General features: G+C 47.8%; 1 protein-coding gene across 3 annotated transcripts in view; it reads left to right on the top strand.

The window, feature by feature from the left end:
• Positions 1-27,418, top strand: part of PDGFA (platelet derived growth factor subunit A) — a 52,834-nt gene that overhangs the window by 19,524 nt on the left and 5,892 nt on the right. For all 3 annotated transcript variants that reach the window (XM_077317209.1, XM_077317210.1, XM_077317211.1), the window contains exons 3-4: positions 14,774-14,878; positions 18,207-18,394. In XM_077317209.1, coding sequence (XP_077173324.1) covers positions 14,774-14,878; positions 18,207-18,394 — 293 coding nt within the window. The remainder of the gene's footprint in view (positions 1-14,773; positions 14,879-18,206; positions 18,395-27,418) is intronic.

The following is a 27,418-nucleotide window of genomic DNA, read 5'->3' on the forward strand; positions in this document are numbered from 1 at the left end:
AGTTGGCTATTTTAGCAGTTTGAAGGTGAGGATTCTAAATACGCAATTAATAAACTATTGTAAGGGTGTCTTTTTGACATGCTGCAAACCGCAAAGCGAGAGGGGGGGCAGTCTGGAAACCGAATGATAGTATTGATGATGACAATGGAAGCAGAGATGAAATCTCCTGCATTCTCTTCCTGTGAGAGAATTTGCTTTGAGGGAGAGCAATAAGGGACTCATGGACCCTGGACATCTAGTCCAACCCCCTGCACCCTCTCAGTTTTGTCTACATGGAGCTGCACGCAGTACTCCAGGCGTTGTCTGACAAAGGCTTTATGCCATTCAGCTAAGAGAGCCCCATGGAGATAGGTGACACTACGCCGTGTAAATCTATCCTGTATCAGCCCAGTAGGGGAGACACTTAACCAGTTGGAAAACAGAGACTTGATGGTTTAGCTGGCACACATTAAACAGGATTAACAAGTCCATAAAGCTAAAACTGGTTTAAACAGTCTCTCTCTTTCTCCTTGGGGAAATTCAGTTCGTCTGGGCTCTCTGGCAGAGTTATTGACATTTTAGCCAAGACTGTTGGACAGATATAAGACTGATGCAAATTTTTTTTGAGGTGCCTCAGAACGGTTCAGGACATGAATTATGAAGCAGGTGACCCCCCCACACCTCCTGCAACTCCATCGGGTAGAGAAAAGCGGCATATAAGAACCAACTCTTCTTCTTCTTCAGTAATCTCAGGGCTCTCTCAGCCTCACCCACCTCACAGGGTGTCTGTTGTGGGGAGAGGAAAGGGAAGGCGACTGGAAGCCACTTTGAGCCTCCTTCGGGTAGAGAAAAGCGGCATATAAGAACCAACTCTTCTTCTTCTTCTTCTTCTTCAGTAATCTCAGGGCTCTCTCAGCCTCACCTCCCTCACAGGGTGTCTGTTGTGGGGGGAGGAAAGGGAAGGCGACTGGAAGCCGCTTTGAGACTCCTTCGGGTAGAGAAAAGCAGCATATAAGAACCAATTCTTCTTCTTCATCTTCTGCTGCCTACGTTTAGGCAGGCTGGTCTTTCTCAATCTTATCCTACAATCCCGACCTATATTACTGGGTTGTTAAGGATTATGAAAATGTGAAGCATTTTCAGTACCTTGAAAATGTTACAGTTCTCCAGGGGAAAGTATAAATGCACCCCTGGGGGTTGGACTAGATGACCCTGGAGGTCCCTTTCAGCTCCAGGGTTCTATGATTCCCGGTTGGTGCAGTCCGCAATCATTCTCCAAGAGCCTGTGCCAGTTTTCGGTGAGGTGGCTGCCAGGAAGAGAATTACCAGCCTTGTTGTTCTCTTTAAACCCGCCCGGCTTGTCTTGAGGTCTATTTTTAAAACCCCGAGTAAGAAAGACGATTTTGTCAGGAAGGATCTTAAGTGAGAAAAATCAAAGACGCCGGGCCCTCGGAATGATTGATCATCAGAGGGAGACGAAAGTAGCCACGATTCCTGAGAAGACGGGATAGCATTAGATCTATTTCGATAATGGTAATTTAAAAACTGCTGGGCTTGGTGCCAATCCGAGCATTATAGTAAGACCTTGATGGGTCAACCTGAAGGCCCATCTCTCGCCTGCGCGGAGTTTTGGATAAAGCGAAAGTAAAAACAAATAGATCATCTATGTATAGTGGAAGTAGTTTGAACACACATTCTTGGCCCTGAACACAAATGCCTGGTAGTGGAGCAAATGTAATTATTTATCATTCCTGTTCGTATAAGGCCGTCACATCGTGTGGGGCTTCAGGGCTCATGAGAAGATGCCTCCCTGCCCTCGGGAACTTAACAGTTTGAAATCTGACAAAAAAAGAGAGAGAAGAAAGCCACTGCGGATACCTTTCGGGAGAAAAGTAGGATTAAAAAGTTTTTTTTATAAGGCAAGAGCAGAGCCATAGAAGGAAGGCGGGGCTGCAGATAAATGAGAATTATAAGAGGTTGAATCTGGTTGCATGCATTTAGGCCTAATTTCAGTGTGTGTGCGCATGGGACAGACAATCCCCATGCAATTTGGCCAAGGTTTAGAGTCTTGTTTAAAGAGTGCAACCTATGCAAAGTAGAAGAGTTGGCTCTTATATGCCGCTTTTCTCTACCCGAAGGAGTCTCCAAGCGGCTTACCTTCACCTTCCCTTTCCTCTCCCCTCAACAGACACCCTGTGAGGTGGGTGAGGCTGAAACAGCCCTGATATTGCTGAACAAGAAGAAGAGTTGGTTCTTATATGCCGCTTTTCTCTACCTGAAGGAGTCTCAAAGAGGCTTACAATTGCCCTCCCTTTCCTCTCCCCACAACAGACACCCTGTGAGAGAGCCCTGATATTCCTGCTCGGTCAGAACAGCTTTCTCAGTGCCGTGACGAGCCCAAGGTCATCCAGCTGGCTACATGTAAGGGAACGGGGAATCAAACCGGGCTCCCCAGATTCGAAGTCCGCACTGCTAACTACTACACCAAGGAATTATTTTTGTGCCCACTGATCCTCCGTCTCCCCCCCCCCTAAAATCTCCAGAAATTTCCCAACCTAGAGATGGCAACCCATCCCCACTGAGCTTCCATAGCTGCGTGGGGGCTTGAACCTGTGTGGCTCACCTCTCTGCACAACCCTTTCTTTCCGACGGCAGACAATACCTCACCCGAAAGCTCTTTACTTTGGCTGGAAGTCTTTGAAGACTTTTGAAGAGTCTTTGAAGAGTCTTTGGAAGCGAACCGAGGTTGCACTAAGCTGAGGATCGGGCCACTCCATGAATTTAGAAAGGGAAACCTCAATTGGTATTCTTTTTTGAAAACAGCCAACCCAACAAATTCTGTCCTTCAGGGCATGTGTCTCCTTTTAAAGCCTCTTGAAAGCACCTGGCCTCTCCGTCTCACTGTGCACCTGAGGCACGAAAATGATTTCATGACCGCAGGCTCTGTTGGGTGTGATTCTTCGGCAAAGCAAAAGGGAAGGCAGGTTTGGTTTATTGACAGAGCCGCGGGGCGTGAGCGTTGCTGTTAACACAAGCCAGGCGTCCAACAATTTGCGGGGCCGAAACGGGTGCCCCTGGCGCAGGCAAGTAGGCCGGGAACAGAGAGAGCTGACAAAAACGCTCGCCAAAGGGCTGCAAGAGCGGGGAGATGGGTAGGTGTTTTTCTAAATTAGCAGAGGATAATTGATATTTCCCTCTTTGCTCCGCATGCCACCCACTTGCAATTTTAATGAGTGTTATTCTGTTCTCCTTGCACGGGAATATCTGCAGTGAGAGTTGGGGCTTGGAAACAGGGACGGATTTGGGCAGGGCTGCCTATCTGTTCATCAGGAGGAAAGCGATCTTTCGCTTACTCGGGCCAGGTTTGAGTTTTTTAAAAATATGATAGGGTAAATTGGCTCGGGTTAGACACTTGGAAATAACTTCCTGATTATGAGACTGGCTGGCTCGGCCGCGGAACAACCGGAAGGCCGCGGAGACGTCTTTGGACCCGGATCAAGACGAGAAGCGTTCCCTGGGTTGAACTCGCTCCGGGACGCAGGTGTGTGCGAAGTCACATGTCTGAACCGCTCCCATTTTGAAAACTGCCTTGCCCGTGTACACACCGAAAACAAACCTCCGGGACAAAGAGCAATTTAGTGTTCTCCCCCTCGTGCGTTTTTTAAGTAAATAAAACAAAAAAACCTGTAATGGAAGTTGAAATTTCCTGGGGTGAGCCATCAGGTTTGGGGCAACGGTGTCGACTGATTGCGATCGGATATTATTAGCAGTCTTCAAGCAAAGGTTGGATACACACTTTTCTTGGATGCTTTAGGATGCTTAGGGCTGATCCTGCGTTGAGCAGGGGGTTGGACTAGATGGCCTCTGTGACCCCTTCCAACTCTATGATTCTAGGTATATCACAAAGGCCCAGGTCTGGAGGGTCGGCCCTGGTTTGACCTTGGGTGGGAGGCCACCAAGAAAGATTTGGGCTGCTCTGCAGGGGAAGGCAACAGCAAAACACCTCTGTTTGCCTCTCTCCTTGAAAACCCCACGAGGGGTCTCCATAAGTCGGCTTTGAGACCCCGTTCTGCCACCGTGCCTGACCCCCCACGTGGGTGAGCGCAATCTTCTACTCCATCAAGGAATGAAGTGAGGAAGGTTTTGATGATGGGCAGGTTTGGTTGCTGCCCAGCTGGAACAAGATCCTGAGCATGCGTTCTGCCTTTCTCAAAGGCCAGCAACAAATGGTAAAGCGACAGCTGTTAATCACTGACGTAGACCGTTTTATTTCTCCAATGTTTTTGTGGACGGCAACTGAATTCCAGGCGACTGATTGGCTGTTTTGGCAAAGAACTATCCTACGGCTGTATTTGGATGTGTGACACAGCTTGCTGATTTAACAGAATTTACTTTTGCTTCATATTCCCACTGTTATGATGGTCAGTTCTTAGTCCGAGGAAGAGTGCTCGCACTCGAAAGCTCACGCCTTGAATAAATCTTTGTTGGTCTTAAAGGTCCCACTGGACTCTGATTTTGTTGTGCTATTTCAGACCGACACGGCGACCCATTTGAATCGATGCCTTTGAAAGGGTTAAGGAAGAGTAATTTGCACACTTCACTGACGTTAAAATAAAGTTGTTTCAATGAGTGTCACTAAATTCGTGGTTCAGCCAGTGGCTTGTGCTCCTCAAAGTGGGTCGTGGAGCTCAATCCGATGGGCTGTGGGAGTTCTTCTTTCACACCCCTTTTGTGAATATAGTTTTGGGACGAACTGGTGCATGGGAGTGGAGAGGAAGCTGTCGTGTCTCCTCCTGCCCTTTTGCAGCAGAAGAAGAGCAGAGCTGTTTGCCGCTACCCAAAAGAGTCCCGAAGTGGCTTATAAACCCCTTTCCCTCCCTCTCCCAACAACCTACCTGTGCGAGGTAGGTGGCGTTGAGAGCTGCAAGAGAACTGCTGTAAAGAACGGCCCTAAGAGAACCGTGACTAGCTCAGGGTGACCAAGCTGGTTTCATGTGGCGAGGTGGGGAATCAAACCTTGGTTCTCCAGGTTAGAGTCTGCCACTGTTAACCACTATGCTGGCAGAATTGTGTGTCCGAGTCACAATACCCTGGAGTGGATTCTACCATGGGCTAATATTTCCTGTTTTCCCCCCATGCGTTATCCTTGAAGAAGAATGAGAAAAGACCTGTTTATTGTACTCGCCTTTTCTCTACCCGAAGGCGTCCCAAACCAGCCTTCCCTTCCTCTCCCTTCCTCAACAGGCCCCCTGGGAGGTAGGTGAGGCTGAGAGAGCCCTGAGAGAATTGTGACTAGCCCAAGGCGACCCAGCTGGCTGCATGTGGAGGAGGAGACGGGACTCAAACCCAGTTCTCCAAATAGAACCCGCCGCTCTTAACCACCCGGTACTGGCGAGGTCCTAACTCTGTCACCTCCCCTTCCTTTCCTGTGACTATGGGTTGCTGTGATTTCCTGTTTTGTGCTGGCAGCTCAGATCATCCCATGTTGTTGACAACGGATTATGGGTAGGGCTGAAAAGGACGAAGACCGCGATACTGAATAGCACACCAAGAATGCAACCTGTTTATTGATTCCACTGTGTTTAGACTGGAGTAAATTGACACGGTTGTGCATGAAAACAACCGTCCGTGGATACAAAAACAAACCTTGGGTGGAACTGATCTATAATCCGTAATGATACAACGCAAGGCATGATCTAAATCAGGGGTAGCCGACCTGTGGTCCTCCAGATGTCCATGGACTACAATTCCCATGAGCCCCTGCCAGCAAATGCTGGCAGGGGCTCATGGGAATTGTAGTCCATGGACATCTGGAGGACCACAGGTCAACTACCCCTGATCTAAACAACCCATTCGGATTTCTTTATGCTGAAATGTTTACCTGTGCATTTTTTCTTATGATTTCTTGTCACTTTTCCAATTTGGGAGGAGGGGGGGCAATTAACATTTTAGCACCTGCTCACAAATTGCCCACAAGAAGACCATGTGCCTTCCAGGATCTTTGGCGGCCTTTAGCTGAACTACCTGTGCTACAGGCCTCTAATTTCTGGAACCTTTTCCTCATAATTAATAATCGTGCAAAACAGAGAAGAGAGGAGAGAAACACCAAAACGGACCTTCGTGAGTCATAGAGAAACGGATATATAGAGTTAGTATCACAGTCAGTTGAGTGGAGGATTTGGGGCAACTGGTGGGGGCCTTCATTTCCTGCTTTCTTCCCTTCCCACCCCCCCAAATTTTGTCTTCAGCTTTCTCTTCTTCTACCCCCCCCCAGCACCCTCTGCCTGGGTAAACTATGGCCAAGCAGGGCAGAGTCAGCCACTGGCCCAGGTCCAAGAGCTTGGTATGGTACTTGCGAAGACTTGTGGGGGGCCCTCTTTTTCTCCTGTATTCCCTTTCCCCATGCTATTAAATTTCCCCTCCTAAAGAAGACCCTCACAGCCTCACTGTCCTCTGCTTCCTTTTTAAACTATTTACCAACTTGTTGTTATTATTAGTAGGGGCCAAGTTGGCTGCATTCAGGAATACACCGGGCGCTATGGGGTGAATGGGGTGGAAGAACTCTGCGATGGCTTCTTCCTTCCCCCAGGACCTGGAAAGGCTGCAGGCAGCTGTTAGGGAACTCACCAGCAGGGGGAGCGCTCATGCAGCAGGGATCTGCAGCCTCCGAACCTCAGAGGGAAGTGGAAGGAGGAGGGGGTGGTCAGGGGTGGGGGACGGAAGGCGATTGGCTGGCTGCTGGACAGACAGGCAAGCCGGTTGGAGGATGAGGCACTCAGGAGCGGGGCATCTTCCTGAGTGGCCGTTAAGCGCTGAGTGGCACTTAAGCCATGAGACCAGCTCCTCCTCCAAGCCCCTACCAGAAATATTAAGTGGAACAGATTAGTCTTTTGGACTGCCTCTCTCCTAAATTAGCCTCTAGGCAGTCTGCACATAATTTCCCTGCAAACCTGGAGCTTTTTCCAGTTTTACAGAAAAATCTGTTTTGTCTGCTCATAGCTGTGGTCTCTGGATTTAAGCACCTACCGATTTGGCCATGTTGAGAATGAGATAACTCTGTTCGCTTCAAGTTCAGATGCAACAACAAACCGTGTTTTCGTACTTCTGTGGACAAGCTTGGGGAATCCTCGATAGCTAGATGTGAACCACAAGCTATGGTTGGTTAAATGCCAGTTTAATCCTGGTTTGCGGAGAAGGGACCGCACCATTATTTGTGGTTTGGGTGGACTAATGAACAGTGTTTGGGCATGAACCTGGAAGTGTTTAATTAGCGAACCATGTGCAGAGAGAGTGCCTAGGCTTAAGGGTTATTCACATAAGAGCAAAACGTCATCTGACATTTACGTTTGAACCATGCTTAAGATTTTCATCCCTCGCTACTTAAGCAAAAAGACCAATTTCTTTGACAAGACACACAAATCAACATATTGAGATAAGGCTGTGCCACTTAAACCAAGAATTCCTACAATTGTATGATTGAGCCTTCGGGGAGGGCGGTATATAAATATAATAAATAAATAAACGATACTATCAAAATAAAGATTTAGCACAGTTTTCCTTTATTTGCCACATTTGACGTAATGGTGGTATTCATCTCATATACTTATATTGTATTTTTGTCCAACGTCTATGGTATAATTTCATTTGTCAACTTACATGGTCCTAATAATGCTATAAATCTTGGTGTGCCTTTAACATTAAGTGAATCCGATGAAAGTTAGTCAGGATTCTGGCTGCCTCGTGGTCCCTTGATGCCACTAAATTGTTAATTTACAAGGTTCGGAGCCATGTTGGGGGAATGATTTTGCATCTTATTGCCAGTCCTAGCACGATCCCCGGGTTGTGCAGATAATAAAATCTCATCAGGTTTGCTCTTTTCTGAGCACGGAAGTGACTTATCCTCCCGTCTACCATTAAACCTGGACAACAAAGAGCAGCAGAAGAAGAAAGAGTCAAAGCCATGGATGGCTGCAGTGATTCCAGTTCTTCCTTCCTTTTTTAAAGTCTCACGTACAATAGATCAGTTGTTTTATTTGAGTCTCTCTTTTCTTTCAATACCCAAACTTGCGAACTGGAATAGAGGTGCCGTATTCTTCCTACCGAGATTAACCTCCTTGGACGTGTGTGCCATTGGGTGCCCTCAAGCTGCTTCCAGTTTATGGCAACTCTATGGATTAACAACCTCTGAAAATGCCATGTCATTCACAACTTTGCTCCGGTCTTGCAGACGGAAGTCTTTCTTTATCAAATCTTCAGATCAGGGGTTCCCAAGCAGGGTAACCCTGGGGTTACAGCAAGTGCTCCCCAGGGGTTACGCAGCCTTCCAGATGACCACTGACGTCACTAGACCTCACTACCCCTATTGTTGTAGAGACCTAGTTTCTTTCTCCACAATGGAAAAAATGGTAAACGTTCAGTAGATTGATTGGCCAGTTCCCACATCCTTCTTCCACACCCGCTTCTCTGAAGGGGTATGTCACCACTTCTGAGGTTCTTCCGAAGCCTGGAAAACATTTCAGGGGTTGCTCCGCTGTCAAAAAGTTGGGGAAGGCTGCCTTGGACGCTCACTACCTGCAGGCCACGTGACGGACTTCGTTTTGTTTGGCAGCCCTGTCCCCACGAGACGTTTTGTGGCACGGTGCTTGCTCTTACTTGAGTTCCCCTCAATTGCTGGTTGGGGAAGACCTGCCCCATTTGATGTTGAAAACCATGTTCTCCTTGAGAACCCCGGGGGTGCTTTCTGCGAGCATCCAGCCATCCTATGCCTTTGAGCTCCGAAAGCGTGCCTGGTGCCAGCTTTTCTCGATCTTTGCTCATGAAAGCCGTGTGTGTTCGGACGCTAACAAGAGCCTACAGACGGCACACCAGCGGCTCGGCCTCTGCCGTTGTCCCCTATGAAACATGCCCATTGTGTCGCGGAGGGCATCAAGCGAAGCCAAGCATTGGAACGGACCTCTCTTCGCGCGCTGGAATCTGGTGGCTTTCTTTCCCCGCCGCCTCCCTGGCTTTTCCGCCCGCTGCCGGAGAGCTCTGCTGCCCGGTTTGTCTCCCCTTTAACAAAGCTGAGCAGATTCTGTGGCCGCCGCCTCACGATAAGTGAAACGCCAAGTCTCCCGTCTTTTGCTTTTTCTCATGGCCCTTTCACCCATGCGGTTGGATTATTTAAAGAACAGGACATGTCTGGATGCAGGCCCAGAGTTTGCCCCTGTTTCGGATGCCGCTCTGAAAGGTTAAGGTTCCCCCGTAAAGGGTTTGTTCGGCAGCAGAGAGGATGAAAAGGAAAAACTCGACGGGTTGCTACTTGTTCCTAAATTATTGAGCCTTCGCTTTTTTTTTTTTAAGAGAGTTTATAGAGGTAGCATTGTTGCTGTATGGAATTGGGGGGGGAAGGGGCCCGAGAGAGACCTGCAATCATCACGGCTTTTGAAAAAGCGCCTGAAGATGTTGGGTGCTGTAGAACAGTAATTAAAAACCACACTGCTCTGCCCTCCGGCGCCCAATTGCAGAATGTGCCATGTCCTGTGCTTTAAAAAGGAAAAGGACCTTGGTTTTGTGTGCACAGTTTCTAATATCATGAGCCCTGTTTCGTGGTGTCATTGTCAGAAGAGGAGTTGAAGAAGAAGAATTGGTTCTTATATGCCGCTTTTCTCTTCCCGAAGGAGTCTCAAAGCGGTTTACATTCGCCTTCCCTTTCCTCTCCCCACAACAGACACCCTGTGGGGTGGGTGAGGCTGAGAGAGCCCTGAGATTACTGAAGAGGAAGAAGAAGAGTTGGTTCTTATAGGCCGCTTTTCTCTACTCAAAGGAGTCTCAAAGGGGCTTACAATCACTTTCCCTTTCCTCTCCCCACAACAGACGCCCTGTGAGGTAGGTGGGGATGTGAGAGCTCTGTGAGAACAGCGCTAACAGGACTGTGATCAGCCCAAGGCCGAACCAGCATGTGGAGGAGCGGGGAATCAATCCTGGCTTTCCGGATTAGAGGCCTGGCATTGACTGGGGAAAAGATTTTGACCAGAACTGTTCTGTAAATGGTCAGCTGTGCATATCAGCATTGTGAATACCTGTGCAGCTGAATCTGCTTTATACCAAATCAGACCTTTGGAACAACAAAGTCAAGTGAGCAGTGAACTCTCAAGGTCTCAGGCTAAGGTCTTTCCCTTTACATCCTGCCTGGTCCCTTTAACTGGAGATGTTAAGGGATTGAACCTGGCACCTTCTGCATGCCAAGCAGAGGCTCTTCCACTGAGCCACTGAGGTCTTTCCCATCCCCTCCTGCCTGGTCCCTTTAACTGGAGATGTTAGGGATTGAACCTGGCACCTTCTGCATGCCAAGCAGAGGCTCTTCCACTGAGCCACTGAGATCTTTCCCATCCCCTCCTGCCTGGTCCCTTTAACTGGAGATGTTAGGGACTGAACCTGGCACCTTCTGCATGCCAAGCAGAGGCTCTTCCACTGAGCCACTGAGGTCTTTCCCATCACCTCCTGCCTGGTCCCTTTAACTGGAGATGTTAGGGATTGAACCTGGGACCTTCTGCATGCCAAACAGAGGCTCTTCCACTGAGCCACTGAGATCTTTCCCATCCCCTCCTGCCTGGTCCCATTAACTAGAGATGTTAGGGATTGAACCTGGCACCTTCTGCATGCCAAGCAGAGGCTCTTCCACTGAGCCACTGAGGTCTTTCCCATCACCTCCTGCCTGGTCCCTTTAACTGGAGATGTTAGGGATTGAACCTGGGACCTTCTGCATGCCAAGCAGAGGCTCTTCTACTGAGCCATTCTCAGCTCAGCTCTCTCATTTTTCCTCTTGCAAAGAAATCTTCCAGCCTTTATTGGAAACTGACATCGGAGTGCATGGTTTGTAATTTGCATAGGGGATTGCTATTATAATTGTTGCTGTTTTCTTTTGTCATACAATGTTCTCCCTGGAAACAAAGGCAGAGGAAAAAATGCTCTAACAAATGTTTCCGTCAGCCGGTAAGCAGGTTACGAAATAAGAAGATAACACTTGAAGTTAAAGATTCCTATTCAGCTAAAAATGCATTTTGGTTGGGATGCAGAACTCGAAAGGGGGGGACGAAAGGCAACAGCATTTTAATTATTATTTGGTTTTAATTGTTAATACATCATTAATGTTGACTGTTTTATTGTTTTAACTGTATCCCTAACTATGTTACACTCACCGCCCTGAGCCAATCTCGGAAGGGCGGTCTAGAAATTCAATAACTCTGGTTTGCACATTGCCTTTCAAAACTTGCTGGCTTTCTTGCTAACGGGAGAAACAACTTATGCAGAGAAAGCAGATTTATCTGGTGCTTAATTGATATCCAGGCCACAGAGTTCAGATTGCCTTGATAGCGAACATTTTAATTCATTTATGGGGTTAACTATCTTAATGAGATCTGGGAATCCCCAACTCATTACAGATGCCAACCAGCTCTGAATTTTTTTTCTTCGTTAGATTTGGAAGTCATACAATCATGTGTCTGTCTAAACCTCCTGCAGTTCATCGTCCCTTGAAAATGCCCCCTTTTCATTCTCCTCCCACATTGCTTCTTGTCCACGCAGTTTTAATGCTGGGAGAAAATGTTGTTAATTTTTTAAAATGCTGCGGGTTTTTTTTGTTTCGTTTTGTTGTTTTTCAGGTTGAATAGGTGTGCAGTTGCAAATTTCCCATAATGTTTTTTGTTTGTCAAGAGCATCGTTCAGGGGAATAGATGCTGTCCATCTAGAAGGATCTAAACACTGTCTCGTGCATCTCCAGTTAAAAGGGACTTGGCTAAGCATGTCCAAGAAAAGGCTCTTACTTCGGAGTAGTGGAGTAATGGACTTGTTGGGAGGGACCATGGCTTGCTGGAAGGGTATCTGCTTGGCATGCAGAAGGTCCCAGGTTCATAGAATCATAGAGTTGGAAGGGACCTCCAGGGTGATCTAATCCAAGCCCCTGCACTGTGCAGGAACTCATAAATACCTGCCCACCCACAGTGACTCCAATTTCAGGCCCAATTTCACCCCTCCCCCCGCCCAACCAAAAATCTCCAGACTCCAGCTTGGCCTGGAGGGAATTAACCTACCACCTCACAGCGGCAATTAGCAATTCCCTGGGCATGCAAGGAAGGGCCTCAAGAGAGAAACTCTGGCACGTCCCTTACTGCCCACCCACTCACCATCTGCCTGAGTTCATTGAATCAGCTTATCTGTCAGATGTCTATCTAGCCCCTGCTTAAAAACTTCCAAAGACGGAGAACGCACCACCTCCCTCCGAAAATTCTTTTGAATTAATTTCAGCCCATCGGTTCTGGTCCGACCCTCCGGGGCAACAGAAAACAACTCTGCTCCATCTTCTCTAGGACAGCCCTTCAAGTATTTGAAGATGGGTACCATATATCACCTCTTAGTCATCTTCTCTCCAGGCTAAACAGACCAGGCTCCCTCATGCAACTTGGTTCAATCCCCCGCATCTCCAGTGAAAAGGATCGAGCATCAAGTGATGTGAAAGACCTTTGCCTGAGTCCTGGGGAGCCATTCCCAGACTGACCCTGATGGACCGATATCTAATCCAGTCTAAAATCAGAGTCCAGCCGCAACTTTAAGATCAACAAAGATTTATTCAAGGGGTGAGCTTTGAGGAAGATTGCTTGCACTCGAAAGCTCGCGCCTTGAATAAATCTTTGTAGATCATAAAGATGCGGCTGGACTCTGATTTGATTGTGCTGCTTCAGACCAACAGGGCTACTCATTGGAATAATTCAGTCTAATGATTGGAATAATTGGAAATCATTGGAATCATTCAGTCATGTCAGCCAGTTTCATATTTGGTGCCCTCGGCCCATCTTAAAGAGTGCCGTGGCCCAGATGGTTTATGTTAAGCCGTCCCACCTTGGGCTGTTCCACCCACCGAAAACTGGATGGGCAGGTGTGGGCCTCGCTTGCTATTTTGGCTGTGAAATGGTATATCCCACCTCTCTTTCCAACACATTTGCATGGTATACAGGAAGCGTGCTGTGCAATCTTGTGCACAATAGCATCGTGCTTTGCCACTGTGCAAATGTAATGTTCAGGGAGTGACATGCAAATACTTAGCCTTCAAATGCCTGTTCGAACAAGCCGGGGTGACTGACTCCTTGAAGACTGCCAGCCTCTTGAGAGGGGGCTCCATGGTGCCCTTTGCCTCACAGTCAAAGATTTTGTGTTTTGGGTTTTTTAAAAAAAATCTTATACTGCAGGTGGAATCTGGAGCAGGGCAGTTGGGTGTGCTTTCGTCCTTGGGGGGGGGGGGAAATACTCCCTAGGGGCGTGCATTCGATATGCCCAAGCTGAAAAATAACCGAAAAATGCCTGTTCGGTATTTCCCGACTGTTCTTTCAGCCAGATATAGATTGGGGTTGAATTCTGGCGATCTGGAATATTCAGGGATTTTCAAGATGGCCAGTTAGTCAGAGTTAAAGGGCATTTAAATAATGAACTTTTTAATTTTCAGTTTGTATAACCCGCCCTTCTCGTGAGGCTCACGGCGGGTAATTTCAGTCAATAAAACAGTCATGACATTAAATCAGTCTCCTAAAACAAAACGTTTTAGAGCTTCCGATGACTATACCAATTAACTTGAACACCAAGGAGGGTTTCTGGTGAACTTGATGCTCGCAGAAGGCATTTAAAAGGACAGCTAGCCCTTTAAACATCTTCAGAGTTCACTTGCGGCTTGCAAGATTCCTTTAAAGGGACTGCATTCTCTTTAAATATATTTCCCCCCCTTCCATTGAAAGCTATGGAGGATGGGTACGCTTTATTTGGGGGCTCATAGAATTGGAACCCCTGGTCCAATTTTTTTTAAAACTTGGGTTTTTTTCTGAGAAGAGGGATCAGCAACTGTGCTGCAGATTTGATGCTCCTGCCCCCAAGCAGCCCTCTCCCCAGAGCCCCAACTACCCCCATATTGGTTCTCCGTTATACCCTATGGAGACTATTGACTGGAATGGTCCTAGGGTATAACGGAGCCGGAAAAATTCGGAAATCCCAAATATCTACCAAATCTGAACACCTTACTGATGTTGGGGTCCAGGAACATGGCAAGATATGGATGTTTATGGGGTTCAGTGTACCCAAACTTGAAAAATGCCAAGTTTCTTTGCATACCTTGCAAAAAGCCTTGACAACAAACCCAGAAGAGTTATGAGCCAGTTCGAATGTATATTAGAGATATATAATATAAGTGAGTCCCTGACTTTCAGAAACATCCAAGCAGAAAAAGGGAGCAATTAACCTGGTATGGGAAATTCCTGGGCATTTGGGGATTGAATCTGATTTGGGGAGGGGAAGGAACCCCCTCCAAAGCAGCTGGGTAGAGATCAATTGTAATTCCAGGAAATCTCCAGGCCCTGCCTGTAGGTTGGCAACGGGCAGCCATTCTACTGATGTCGCTGTGAAAAAGCAAATTGCTGGCATGTGGAGTCCCTTTTCGGCTTGCCCTGTATAGTGTACAACAATCTTGGGAGGCAGTCGGGGTAGTGAGAAATGTGTGTTTACTGATCAATGCAAGCTGTAGCTTTCTGAGCAAGCGTGCATGCCCACGAGAGCTCACACCTCGAATAAAATGTTGTTGGTCTTCAAATGTGCCATTGGACTCCAATTTTGTTCTGCAACTGCCCTTGTGTCCCCCTGTTTTGACCGCTTGGGTGCAAAGGAAAGGAGCGGTTTTCCACGTCGTTGCTCTACCCCCCCCCCCTTGCGCGACCCGATCTTCTTTCCTTGCAAGACGCTGGACTCGAAACCATTCTTTGTCTCTTTTGCTCTTTAGGGTACGACGATGCCTCGGAAACAAACTTGATACCGCACGGCGTTCACGTCATAAAACACACGCAAGATAATCGCCCCAGACCCATTCGTAGGAAAAGAAGCATTGGTGAGACATTTTAAAATTTCAGCGTTGAATGAGAGCAGTGTGAATGGTTGAGGTGGGGAAACGGCAACGAAGGAATTATGGGCCGGTTCCGAAGTAGGTATGAGTATGCCTGGGAATTCTGTGGGTTTTGACATGCCTTCCTTGTCCTCTGCTAAGTGTCTAGGTCAGGCTTTCTCTGCCAGGGATTCGTGAAATCCTGGGGTTCCTTGACAGCCCTAGAAGGGTTCCCTGAATGGATGGGAGTGAATTAATTGTTGAGACATTTTTAGAAGGTGTTAAACATATTTTGGGTGATATGACCTGGCAGTCTTCAAGCAAAGGTTGGATGCACACTTTTCTTGGATGCTTTAGGATGCTTAGGGCTGATCCTGCGTTGAGCAGGGGGTTGGACTAGATGGCCTGTATGGCCCCTTCCAACTCTATGATTCTATGATTCTATAGGCCCCCCCCTCCCAGAATGGCCAATGATGGGCCGGGAGGGGATGAGAAGGGGAAGGGCCCCCAGTGGGCGTGCCCAAAGCCATGCTTCTAAACCATATTCTGCACGATCGCCCACTTCTGGGGTATCTTGAGGCCTCGTTTCAGGGGATGCTCAAGTTAAGAGAGGCCTGTCTAGGAAATGAAATGCATCTTCAGCAACATGTAGTTTGTCCATCCGGTCCATAATCCGGTACATAGTGTACATATTGTGTACCGCCCAGAGCTGTAAAGAATGGGCGGTATAAAAATCCAAATAAATAAACAAACTATAGTTGGATGGTTCCCCATCCTCCAAAAAGACGTCTTAATCCTAAACCAAATTTAGGCGAAAGCAAATGGATGATAGTTTTTGGCGATCCGGTGAGATGGCAAACTGAAGTAACGTAAAAGTGGAAGGCAGGGAGGAAAGGATTATACGAACCACGGAATTCGTCATTACCAGTTCGTTATCATGCGTAAATTTTCTCATTGTTTTAAAAAGGAGAATAACCCAATGAACTCGAAGGAAAAGGCTTTGTATTTTTAATTCCCCCCCCCCCCTCTCTGCAAGTCTCTCATTCTTTGGTGGGTTAGGCATCTGGGAAGGACAAGCACAGAAAAATTCTTTGCATTCACCGTTCGTGTTTGAGCACGTCGGCGGCAAGACATCCGTTAAGAAACGGGGTGCTGTGGATTTAATTGGCCGTCCCAAAGCGTGTTCTGGTTTTATTGCAGTACCACAAGAGAAATGTAGATATCCTAAGTTAATTATATTCCAGGCCTCTGGGAGTCCCGCATGCCCTTCCATACAAGAGACTGCCTGTTGTGTCTCTGTATGACACAAGGCCCTGCCCTTGTTTCCTGATCAGTCTCCTGTTACGGGTCGGGCCTGCCTTTGTGCGCTGATGGTGACTGGTCATTTACTCACTTCTGATGCAGAGATTCAGAGGGATTACCTCTTCTCAGAGGAGGCTGGCTGTTGTGCTTCTGCATGAATCACTGTTTCAGACCTGCCTTCCGTTTAGGAGATAGGCAGGAGGCACAGTGATTTGTCCAGTTGCTCTGAGACCTTTACCCCTTGGTCGATGTCACGCTGGGCTGCCGCCTGGTGTTTGGGCTGGGGCAGGTGGTCCCACCTCTTCTTGTTCTTGCATGGAGGAATATTTGGCCCACTGGACTCCGTTCACCCTGGATTTGTAATCCCGCACAGCAGTTGGGACAGTGAGGTTCCTCCACACTGTGGGGAACTGTAGGCCCTTTAAAAAGATTTCTTAAGACCGAGGTATTGTATACCAATGCAATATTGCTTTCTTAAAAATAAAAAAATATCCTAGGCAGCTCTGCCATGCTGTACAGCAGAGTGGAGCCAACTGGGGTGTTTTTCATTCCTTCCGGGACGTGGTACTTAGGAGTGGGTAGGGTGAAGTCAGGCCAGGGTGGCCCGACTTTTCTGCAGTCACACAGTCCAGGCCCTACATGGACCCCAGGGCAAAAAAGGGAACGTGGATCTTCTGTAATGACAACTGACCTCCAGACTATGTAGATTCGTTCCCCTGCAGAAAATTGGTATTTTGGAGGTGGGACTTTAGAAAAGCATTATAGAGCTGAGATGCTCCTTCCCCAAACCCTGCTCCTCCCAGGTTCCACCTTCCCCTCAAAACCTTCAGAAATTTTCTAACCTGGAGTAGTCAACTGAACGTAAAATCCTTCTGTAAACGCCACCCTTCTTTTAAAGTCTTTGCCACTGCTCTTTAGACCCCCTCCTTTACTGAGTCTGTATCACTGGAACACAGAAATATTCTTCTCCCCTCCTTCCCTTGTATTGCATTTTAAATTATAAGTCCTTTTGTGGGAGGAAGCTGCCCTCTTGCATTGTATCAGGTCAAACGTTGATGGCTGCATAAGTAAATGTTTCAAAGGTCTTCCAGTGCCAACTGGCTAGTGTCTGGGATGTCATCGACATCCTGTAGTCCCCGCAACTGCTTTGGAAGTGTGTTTGTTAATGCATAATTTAAAAACAAAGAGCCAAGGGGCAGACAAATGACTAAGTGCCATGCAGAGGTTTATAAAATCAAAAGGTTTGCTTTTGGCAAGACGGCAAGTCCAGGCAGGTATCTGACGTAGCGTTTACTGAATAAAGGTACATCTGTGATGCAAACTGTGAAGCCGGGAGGATGGGAAGCTGAGCACAGCCTCTGTGACTTTTTAAAAATATGACATCACTTGCAGAGCATTTACTTGGCGTGCAGAAGATCCCTGGTTCAATCCCTGGTGTCTCCAGTTACAAAAAAGGGCCAGGGGGCAGGTAAAGCAACCTCCACGAACAACAAAAGAGGGGGAACAAACTTTACCCACAACATTCCAGTTCTTGTCAAGCTACAACAAATATATTAAATAATAATGCACTCTTATCTAAAACCAGTTATGAAGTATAGCTGGATGGTCAAGGGAAATCTGTCCCTGGTTCAATCCCCGACTTCTCCAGTTAGAAGGACCAGGTAGGAGGTGATGGGGAAGACCTTGACCTGACACCCTGGCTCAGTGGCAGAGCCTCTGCTTGGCATGCAGAAAGTCCTGGGTTCAATCCTCGGCATCTCCAGTTCAAAGGACCAGGCAGGAGGTGAGGGGGAAGACCTCCACCTGAGGTCCTGGAGAGCCACTGTACAGAAGACTTACTCTGATGGACCAAGGGTCTGGTTTGGTACAAGGCAGTTTCACGTTTTCGTTCTCATAATCTCCAGTAATAGTAGATGCGCACACATGCCCGGCCAGCCTGCCCTGGAGAGATTTCCCCTTCCAGCCAACAGTTTGTGGGCTGTGCCGTGCAGGGGGCGGGTTGTTCATCCGGTGTGCTTTGTCCCCCTCACAGAGGAAGCCATTCCTGCCGTCTGCAAAACCCGAACCGTCATCTACGAGATACCTCGGAGTCAGATCGATCCCACGTCGGCAAACTTTCTGATATGGCCACCGTGCGTGGAGGTGAAACGCTGCACAGGCTGTTGCAACACCAGCAGTGTGAAATGCCAGCCCTCGCGGATACACCACAGAAGCGTCAAGGTGAGGGCAGCCGTGGCGTGGGGTGGCACAGGGCGGCTCCAGGTGGAGTTGCCTGGTGTCTCTGCACATGTCCCTTTCGGTTGTGATTCCAGGTTGCTTTCTTTGGGCTGATCCTGCGTTGAGCAGGGGGTTGGACTAGATGGCCTGCGTGGCCCCTTCCAACTCTGATTTTATGATTCTTTACCTACCTATGAAACTGATCTCTCTCTCTGTTGCATTAAGGCATGTGGCCTCCTACTCTGAGCAACCCCTTCTTCCTGTTCCATAGGCCAGGGATAGTCAACCTGTGGTCCTCCAGATGTCCACGGACTACAATTCCCATGAGCCCCTGCCAGCAAACGCCTCTAGTATTCATTCCTAAGGGGTATCTCAGACATTTTTCTCTTTAATTCATACGACCCACCCCACTATAAAGGAACTTCTACTAATGTGGTTACCACCCTTCGTCCACATGAAGACTCTGAAGTATTGTTGATGGGACTTGGATTAATTTGTTCCCTGATCCATTGCATTGTGTTTTCATTTCCTCCCCGCTAATTTTTTAGGAATTGGGAATAATTTGAAATATGCTATAACTATGCAAGGATAGCATTGGGGGAAGGTTACGGACTGGTACAGTCCGACGGAACTTTTTGCATATTTGTGTAATCCTTTGGGGTCACCCCAAATCCGTGGGAGGCCGAAATAGCGCTGATTAGAGGCCGCCAGGATTATGCGTTTCCCACCGGCTCCCCGAGCCCTGCTCTTGATTTCAGAATGATAGAATGACTCAGGGGACATTTGAACGTTAACAAAAAAAAAAAAATCCCTGTACAGCCTGTTTCCTTAATTAAATATTATGTAGGCTAAATTGGTCTTTTATTTGTGGAAACAGAGTGCTTTTGATCCTGAGGAGGGGAAATGTGTTTCATGTAGGACTCATCTCCTGGGATCTGAAATTCTTATGGCTTCACGCCACATTGGCTCATTAGGTGGAATTTCTTTCCCCCTCTACTGAGGTCTGTTGGACTAGGCTGGCCAACTTTTGGGAATGTCTGAAGTGCTCCCACTAGTCCAGTTGATCTCCAGATGACCACGATTGGTTCTTCTGGAAAAAATGGGGAGAGGAATGGGAAGGCGACTGTAAGCTGCTTTGAGCCTCCTTCTGGTAGGGAAAAGCGGCATATAAGAACCAACTCTTCTTCTTCTTCTTCTTCTTCTTCTTCTCCTTCCTCTTCCTCTTCTTCCTCTTCCTCTTCCTCTTCCTCTTCCTCTTCCTCTTCCTCTCCTTCTCCTTCTCCTTCTCCTTCTCCTTCTCCTTCTCCTTCTCCTTCTCCTTCTTTGGAGGGTGAAATTTATGGCATTATCGCCCCACCATCCAGAGACTCTCCCACCCCTTTCCAGGCCCATAATCGGCCATTTTGGAAGGGAGGGTCAACATGACTTTACAGGGTCTGTAAGATGGTGCTCTTCCACCAGGTCTATGGTTGAGGCCAGCACGGAGAGAAGATCTGTGGGCCCCTGAAAGGAAGGTATTCCACTACATTTTAACAGTGGTGACCAGCAGTTTTCCCCTAAGTCCCCAGCGGGGGGTAGGTGAGGGTTTCGTTTGCCGGCGCACTTGTTATTGGACTTTGTATTTATGTAATTGTTGTAATTTTAGTGGGGGTTTTAGGGGACTTTAGTGGGGTTTTTAGGGAAACTGCTGCTGTTAACCGAGAGTGGTGGGAAATAAATTCTAATAAAAACAACAATAACAATAGCAATAATAATTATATGGTCACATCCCCTGAAATGTTTAACAATTTTTTAAAAATTTAAAATTAATTCCCAATCATTGGGAAATCCTTCCACAGCCGTCAAGAAACCCCAGGTTTCACGAAACTCTAGTTGAGAAAGCCTGGTTTACATGCTCAAAAATGCAGAGGTGGTGCTTCCAGGACAGCTTCCCAAGATAGGAATAAGTGACTGGGGACCCCAGGCCAAACCAGGCCCCATATGGGGCACTTCTTAGCCCCCCCCCTCATTTCCATCTCCATTTTACTTTGGCTTTTAAGTAAAACTTCAGAAGTTTGAAAAGTCCACCGAAATTGGTAATCCTCCCGGCCAATGCGTCTTTGTTCACACAAGATGCTGAGAGATAAATGAATGAAATATCTTGAAAAGAGAAATTGCAAAGGGGAGGGGGGATTTCAATTGATTTTGTAGCACAGAAGAGAGGGGATCGAACGCTTCAGCAAGCCACCCTGAAAGAGGCACGGTGTTTGCTGATTGAAACTTCTACCGTTAACCATAGAAGAAACAGGTGGACAGAACACAAGATTATGTAGGGTAGAGAAAAGGGGGAGGTCTAAAGACCAACTCTCCTTCCTAAATTTCCTTTAAAAGACAGGGAAGCGGATAAACAAGTGGCCATTGCCACACAAGGCTTGGGATTCAGGATTTAGCAAACTGTTTTTGTAACTCCTTTGCTGTTTAATAGTCGTTTGTGTCAAGAGTTGGCCTTCGGGAAGTGCAATCCGACAGCCTCATTTGGGGGCACGAAAATACACCATTCCCCCTGATCCCAGTAAGCACTGGGCTTAATAATGGGAAATCTCTGCCTCCTCTTGCTGCTGCTTGTGATAATAACATCTGACATCCGATTATTGCGGTCCACGCCCTTAAAAAACAAAAAAAGCCAACTCAATATTGTTGTGCTCCAGAGGTCTTGAGAAAATACTCCCTGCTCCAAACGTTAATTAAAGATGAGGAGTCAAAAGGGGGCAGAGCATCCTTTGTCGAGAGGGCTTATCTGACCCCACTCTTGCACCGCAGAGTCTCCAAACAGAGTTCATATTTATGTTCTCTGGCCTCAGATGCCTCCTCTCTTTCTGTTGCTTTGATAGAATGGATTGTTTCACAGGCTCTGGGGAGTTCCCATGTTCGGAGATGAATGGCTCGTGTGTCCCATAATCCAGAAGATCCTCTTTGGGGGGTCACGCTGAAGGTAGAGGGGATGGGATCTGGTTTTGCTTACTCTCCCAACGGAGCTGAGAGCTCCCTTGTTCTAGACGGGTGAGATCATGGCTTCTCCCTCAATTAAGTCACTTTGACTGGAAATGCATCCCGTTAGGAGAGAGGCCACAGTGTAGGATGCAGGGACAAGAGGTCAAGCTGAGCGTTGTAAGACTGTTCCATGGCGGGTCTGGAGCACAGGACCCTGTGTTCGCATGGCAGATACGTCAACTAACCCTCCTCCTCTGTAGGATGGCGGCCAGAGAACGTCACCAACGGAGCAGGGTCAACTGCAAGATTGTACGTGTTGAGACTTAGAAGAAGAAGAAGAGTTGGTTCTTATATGCCGCTTTTCCCTACCCAAAGGAGGCTCAAAGTGGCTTACAGTCGCCTTCCCATTCCTCTCCCCACAACAGACACCCTGTGGGGTGGGTGAGGCTGAGAGAGCGCTGATATCACTGCTCAGTCAGAACAGTTTTATCAGTGCCGTGGCGAGCCCAAGGTCACCCAGCTGGTTGCCTGTGGGGGAGCGGGGAATCAAACCCGGCACGCCAGATTAGAAGTCCGCACTCCTAACCACTACACCAAATTGGTTCTCTTATTAAATAACCCTGATGCACACAACCAATGTACCGTCCTCGTCTTTCTTTCACATGCATGGACTGTCCCCACCACCTGTGGTGACCCGGTCATGCATGGGGTCAGGACTTTGAAGAGGGACAGAAATGAGGAGGTTGGAGACGGAGCTCGTTCTGTATTGGTCTAGTAACGTTTGGCGGGTCATTCTTTGTCCTGGCCGACAACTTTAATGTCCTTGTCTCGTATTTATCATATGTTGGCGGCACAGTCAGAATTCTGCCCTGTGCCATCCAGCCGTCATGTATGGTGACATCCCATTTCTTTTATTTCCATAGCAGAGTGGGAATCCCCCAGTTTTGATCTATGCAATTGAAAAACCAAGATTTTTGCGTCCAGTGGCGCCTTGAAGACCAACAAAGTTTAGTTCTGGGTATAAGCTTTTGTGTGCACGCACTTTTCTGAAGAAGTGTGCGTGCACATGAATGCTTATACCCAGAATTAAACATCATTACTTCTAAAGGTACCACTGGAGTCAAACTTCGTTCTGTTGCTTCAGACCAACACGGCTGATTTGAGGGGATGGGCTTGCATGAACCAAGGCTGAAAAATATGCATAGTGAGAAGAAGAAGAGTTGGTTCTTATATGCCGCTTTTCCCTACCCAAAGGAGGCTCAAAGCGGCTTCCAGTCTCCTTCCCTTTCCTCTCCCCACAACAGACATCCTGTGAGGTGGGTGAGGCTGAGAGAGCCCTGAGATTACTGAAGAAGAAGAAGAGTTGGTCCTTATATGCCGCTTTTCTCTACCCGAAGGAGTCTCAAAGCGGCTTCCATTCGCCTTCCCTTTCCTCTCCCCACAACAGACACCCAGTGAAGGAGGGAGGTGAGGCTGAGAGAGCCCTGATATTAAGGAAGAAGGAGTTTCAAAGCGGCTTACAGTCGCCTTCCCTTTCCTCTCCCCACAACAGGCACCCTGTTAAGGAGGTAAAGCTGAGAGAGCCCTGATATTCCTGCTCGGTCGGAACAGCTTTATCAATGCCGTGGCGAGCCCAAGGTCACCCAGCTGGCTGCATGTGGAGGAGGAGCGGGGAATCAAACCCGGCTCACCAGATTAGAAGTCCGCACTCCTAACCGCTACACCAAGCATGCTGCAGGCTTCCCTTTTGTGAAGTTACATCACCAGCACTGTAACATCTGGAAAGGGTTTCTCTCTTCCAGCCTAGCAAGGCCATTTGTGGTGATAAAGCAGAAGGAGGGGGAGAACCCTGAGCTACTCAAGAAGTAGGGTGGGATAAAAATAATCTGTCCTTTCGCTTCGGCTGTCATCAGTTTGGCGCGGCCCTCGGTCCATATGCTTGTAAGTTTTATCCCTTAGCCTGCCGGATTGGGCAGAGCTGAAGCTTGCTGTCCTGAGTCTCCCGTGTGAAATATTGGTGGCATTATTCTTGGCAGGAGGCTGCTCACGGCAGAATGGATGAATCCCTCGCATTTGCCAAATGGCCTCTCAGCCACTTGGCTGGCTCCGAATCTTCGCCCTGCTCTTTCTTCCTCGTCGTCCTGTCTCTGGTGCTTTCGGGGAGGATGGATGGACACCGCAAATCCACTCTCCCATGCAAAAGGGCTCCATCTGTTAATTCCTCACCCCCCAAAGTGTCACCCAGCTATTGCCTCTTGAGTCTCTTTGCACAAATATCCCCGGCCTCTCAGCTGTTGTTTTTGTGACATGCCGGCTTAAGTGCTATTTCAACCCCCAGCAGAATGCCAGACGGGGGATCCTGGCGCGGGAACCTTGACCCACACGGCCCTTTCGAAGCGGCCCGCTTCTGGGGCTGTCATTCCCCCCCCCCTGCTCATATTAATCCCCTTGAGAGCTTCAGGGAAGGCATGCCTTTTGGGAAAAGAGACTCTGGTTCAAAAGAGCATTCCATTGTTCGGGAGACGTTAAGACTGTTGTTCCTTTCTCGTGGAAAGCGGAGAATTCTTGCCCCTCAGTTAACTGGATCCGAGTCTCAGCTCTGGGTTTCTTTTTGCACCCCTTTAGAACTCCAGCCAGTTCTCATTACACTTTGACCAGATACCTCAAACGACTTTCATAGGGCGTTCGCGTAGGGAAATAAATGAATAAAATGTATTTTTATTTTTCTAGATCAGGGTCGGGAACAACGCTCCACAAGTAGCTACAAATAAAAAGTTTCTGTGGGGGCTGGCCAACTTCGACACCAAAGGACCTTTCTCAGATCACTCAAATGACTAAAGTTTTGAGCATGCGTAGCCTTGTCATTCCTCGTACTGTCATTATGGGATCGCAAAACGTCCGTTTTCCCAGTGCACGTTGCGTGTTTACAATACGAAGCATGCCTTTGTGTACGGTTGGCCTCCGTTCGAAAAAGACAGGAATGAATTCAGGGGTTGATATCTGTCCCAAGCAGTTTTCGTACCCCGGCGTCGGTGCATTTCTCTCCCCGAAAAACGGACAGCCACTATGAAAGCTGTTTCGTTTAGGGCTGGGGTTCCATCTTTGCCCTTTGCTCGCGAAGGTCTTCATCGGTGTTTGTTGTTGCAGACGGGATGGATGAGTCATCCTTGGGGCTGGATGACTCAGATTCATCATACATTTCCTTTCAGACTTTATACTCGGGAAGTGTTGGGCCATGCCAAGAAGAGGTTCAAAGGGTTGTTCTCCAACCCACTGCTGACCTTTCAAGCAAAGCATTATTATGAGTTGCGGCCCGCCGTAAATCTTCCCGGGGCAGAAAGCTGGCAGCCTTGGGACACGTTGCAAGTTATGAGCATTTCGGCCGAAGGGCAGGGAGCTTTCCCCCTAGATAGACTGGATTCTTATTGTCCCTTAGGGGGACCACACCAGCTACCATCTAGGCTGTCTTAGATGGGTGGTCTGCATCCAGTAGCACCTTGAAGACCAAAAAAGGAGATAAAATTGGCCTCGACCAGGGCCAGGGCTTTTTTGGGCCTGGCCTCAGCCAGGTGGGATGCTCTGCCAAAAAATATCAAGGCCCTCAGGACCTTAACCACTTATGCAGATTGTTCCACCAGGCTTATGGTCAGGGGTCAGTAGGTTTATGGTCAGTAGGATCACCGGGAAATGCTGGCCTTCTCACTGGAAGTTGAAGTAAGATTTGCCCCAAAACCTTCGATTTTATACTCGCTGGGGGGTAAATTATAGGATGTTGTGATTTCAGCCGATTGTTTTACCAGTGTTGCTGCCTGCTCTGAGCTACACAGGATGGACAGGTTGGAAAAATAAAGATTTGTTTTAGTTCTTATTCAGGTTGCGAGCTGTGCACGCGAAAACTCAGACCTTGAATAAAAGTTTGTTAGTTTTACAGGTGCCGTTGGACTCAAACTTTTTGTGAAGTTTTCTGCTGGGCCTTCAGATTCTATCAGCATGTTCAACCTTATTTCTTTGTGCTCTTCGCTTGTGCAAAATATATTCCGGGTAAAAAAAGTTAATCCTCCAGGGCAGGTTTTCTCAACCAAGGTTTCGTGAAACCCTGGAGTTTCTTGACGGCCTTGGAAGGGTTTCCCAAATGGGTGGGAATTAAATTTGTATATATTTTTATAATACATTTCTTGAATGTTTATCCAGCCCTCTGAGTGGTTATTGCCGTTGTTTTGCTTCCTTCTGAAGTGTGTAACATGGCTTGTTTCCTTCAGTCATCTGATAAATCTGAGATCCGGTTCTGGAACACCGCATTTTGGGTTATATAGTTAGCCCTGTGGGAACGCTGCAGCTTGGGTTATGTGGTTAGACCTGCAAGAGGCTGCTGGCTGAGAAGCACTGTAATTTGGGTAGCTAGAGTTGGATGAAGGAAAATCCTGGGCATTTGTGTTGGGCTTCCTGTGGGTTTAGGACTGGGCCTGGATTTTAACTGGAGCCGTTCAGTCCAGTAAGTTCTACTGGATAAGGTTCTGTTACTACAACAGACGGTATTTTCATTCCTCCATATATTTTTGGCTTGTGGATCTCTTTTGCTTGTGGATCTCTTTTCCTCTGTCCAAACTGCGGGTTGCTTGGTGAGCTATTCCAAGCAACGGGGCCACAGTTTCCTAATTGCTTTGGTGTCATAGTGAGATGGTCAGATGATGAATGTTCCTAACGCAAGAAGCAACTTTGAGTAGAGAAAACCCAATAAATATTGCCTAGGCGTCAAGAGGGCTGCAAGTTGAATGAGTAATTTTGGAGACAGTTTATGGAATTTGCCTCCTGTCTTCTGTACAGAGATGACAGAAGATGGCAAAGACATTGTGGCAGGGGACATGGGGGCGACCTCTGCTGTTACTATATCACTTAGGGGAAAAGCCCAGAATTGATGTGGGGAGAGCTCTAGGAATTGGCTAAAACTATATGGTTTTATCATAGAGGAATCTAGGTGGTTCCTAGAGCTACCCTACATCACTTCCAGGATGTCCCTGGAAATGACCTAACGACACAGTCCTTGTGACCATTTTTGTTTCTCTCACTGCCACCCAGGATGTCAGTGAGAAACTAGGGCTGCTGGTGGGAAGCTTCGAGCTTGAGAGGGGACATGATAGCCCCCTTTAAGTATTTGAAAGGTTGTCACTTGGAGGAGGGCAGGATGCTGTTTCCGTTGGCTGCAGAGGAGAGGACACGCAGTAATGGGTTTAAACTACAAGTACAACGATATAGGCTAGAGATCAGGAATATAATTTTCACAGTCAGAGTAGTTCAGCAGTGGAATAGGCTGCCTAAGGAGGTGGTGAGCTCCCCCTCACTGGCAGTCTTCAAGCAAACGTTGGATACACACTTTTCTTGGATGCTTTAGGATGCTTTGGGCTGATCCTGCGTTGAGCAGGGGGTTGGAATAGATGGCCTCTATGGCCCCTTCCAACTCTATGATTCTATGATTTTATAGTGGGAAGCCTGGAAACCCTAGATTGGGGTGGTACAATCCGCCAACACCCAACAGGCCCCAAGGAAATACTTCTGGTCTCAACCCGTGGTGGAAAAATTCCTGGGTGAGATCAGGCCTTGATGGAATTTCCACAGTTCCGCAGGGCCTGTAAAAGAGCTTTTCCGCCAAGACTTTGGTTGAGGCCAGTGCGGCTATAATCACGTAATCACACACCCCTCCCCACTACATACACACTCCCTGTTCCCACTGTTTCATTAGGAACTACTCTGATAAGTAGTGGGCAGCCATTTGGTGCTCAAGGTATTAATCCTAGTTTTATTGATAGGTTTTATATCAAATTTTTGGCCCACTCATGAGAAGGAAGGACTCCCTGGAGAAGAGCCTAATGCTGGGAGCGATTGAGGGCAAAAGAAGAAGGGGACGACAGAGAATGAGGTGGCTGGATGGAGTCACTGAAGCAGTCAGGGCAAACTTAAATGGACTCCGAGGAATGGTAGAGGGCAGGAAGGCCTGGAGGATCATTGTCCATGGGGTCGCGATGGGTCGGACACGACTTTGCAACTAACAACTAACAACAA

This window comes from Paroedura picta, chromosome 17 (assembly GCF_049243985.1).
Source record: "Paroedura picta isolate Pp20150507F chromosome 17, Ppicta_v3.0, whole genome shotgun sequence".
NCBI classification, from domain to species: Eukaryota; Metazoa; Chordata; class Lepidosauria; order Squamata; family Gekkonidae; genus Paroedura; species Paroedura picta.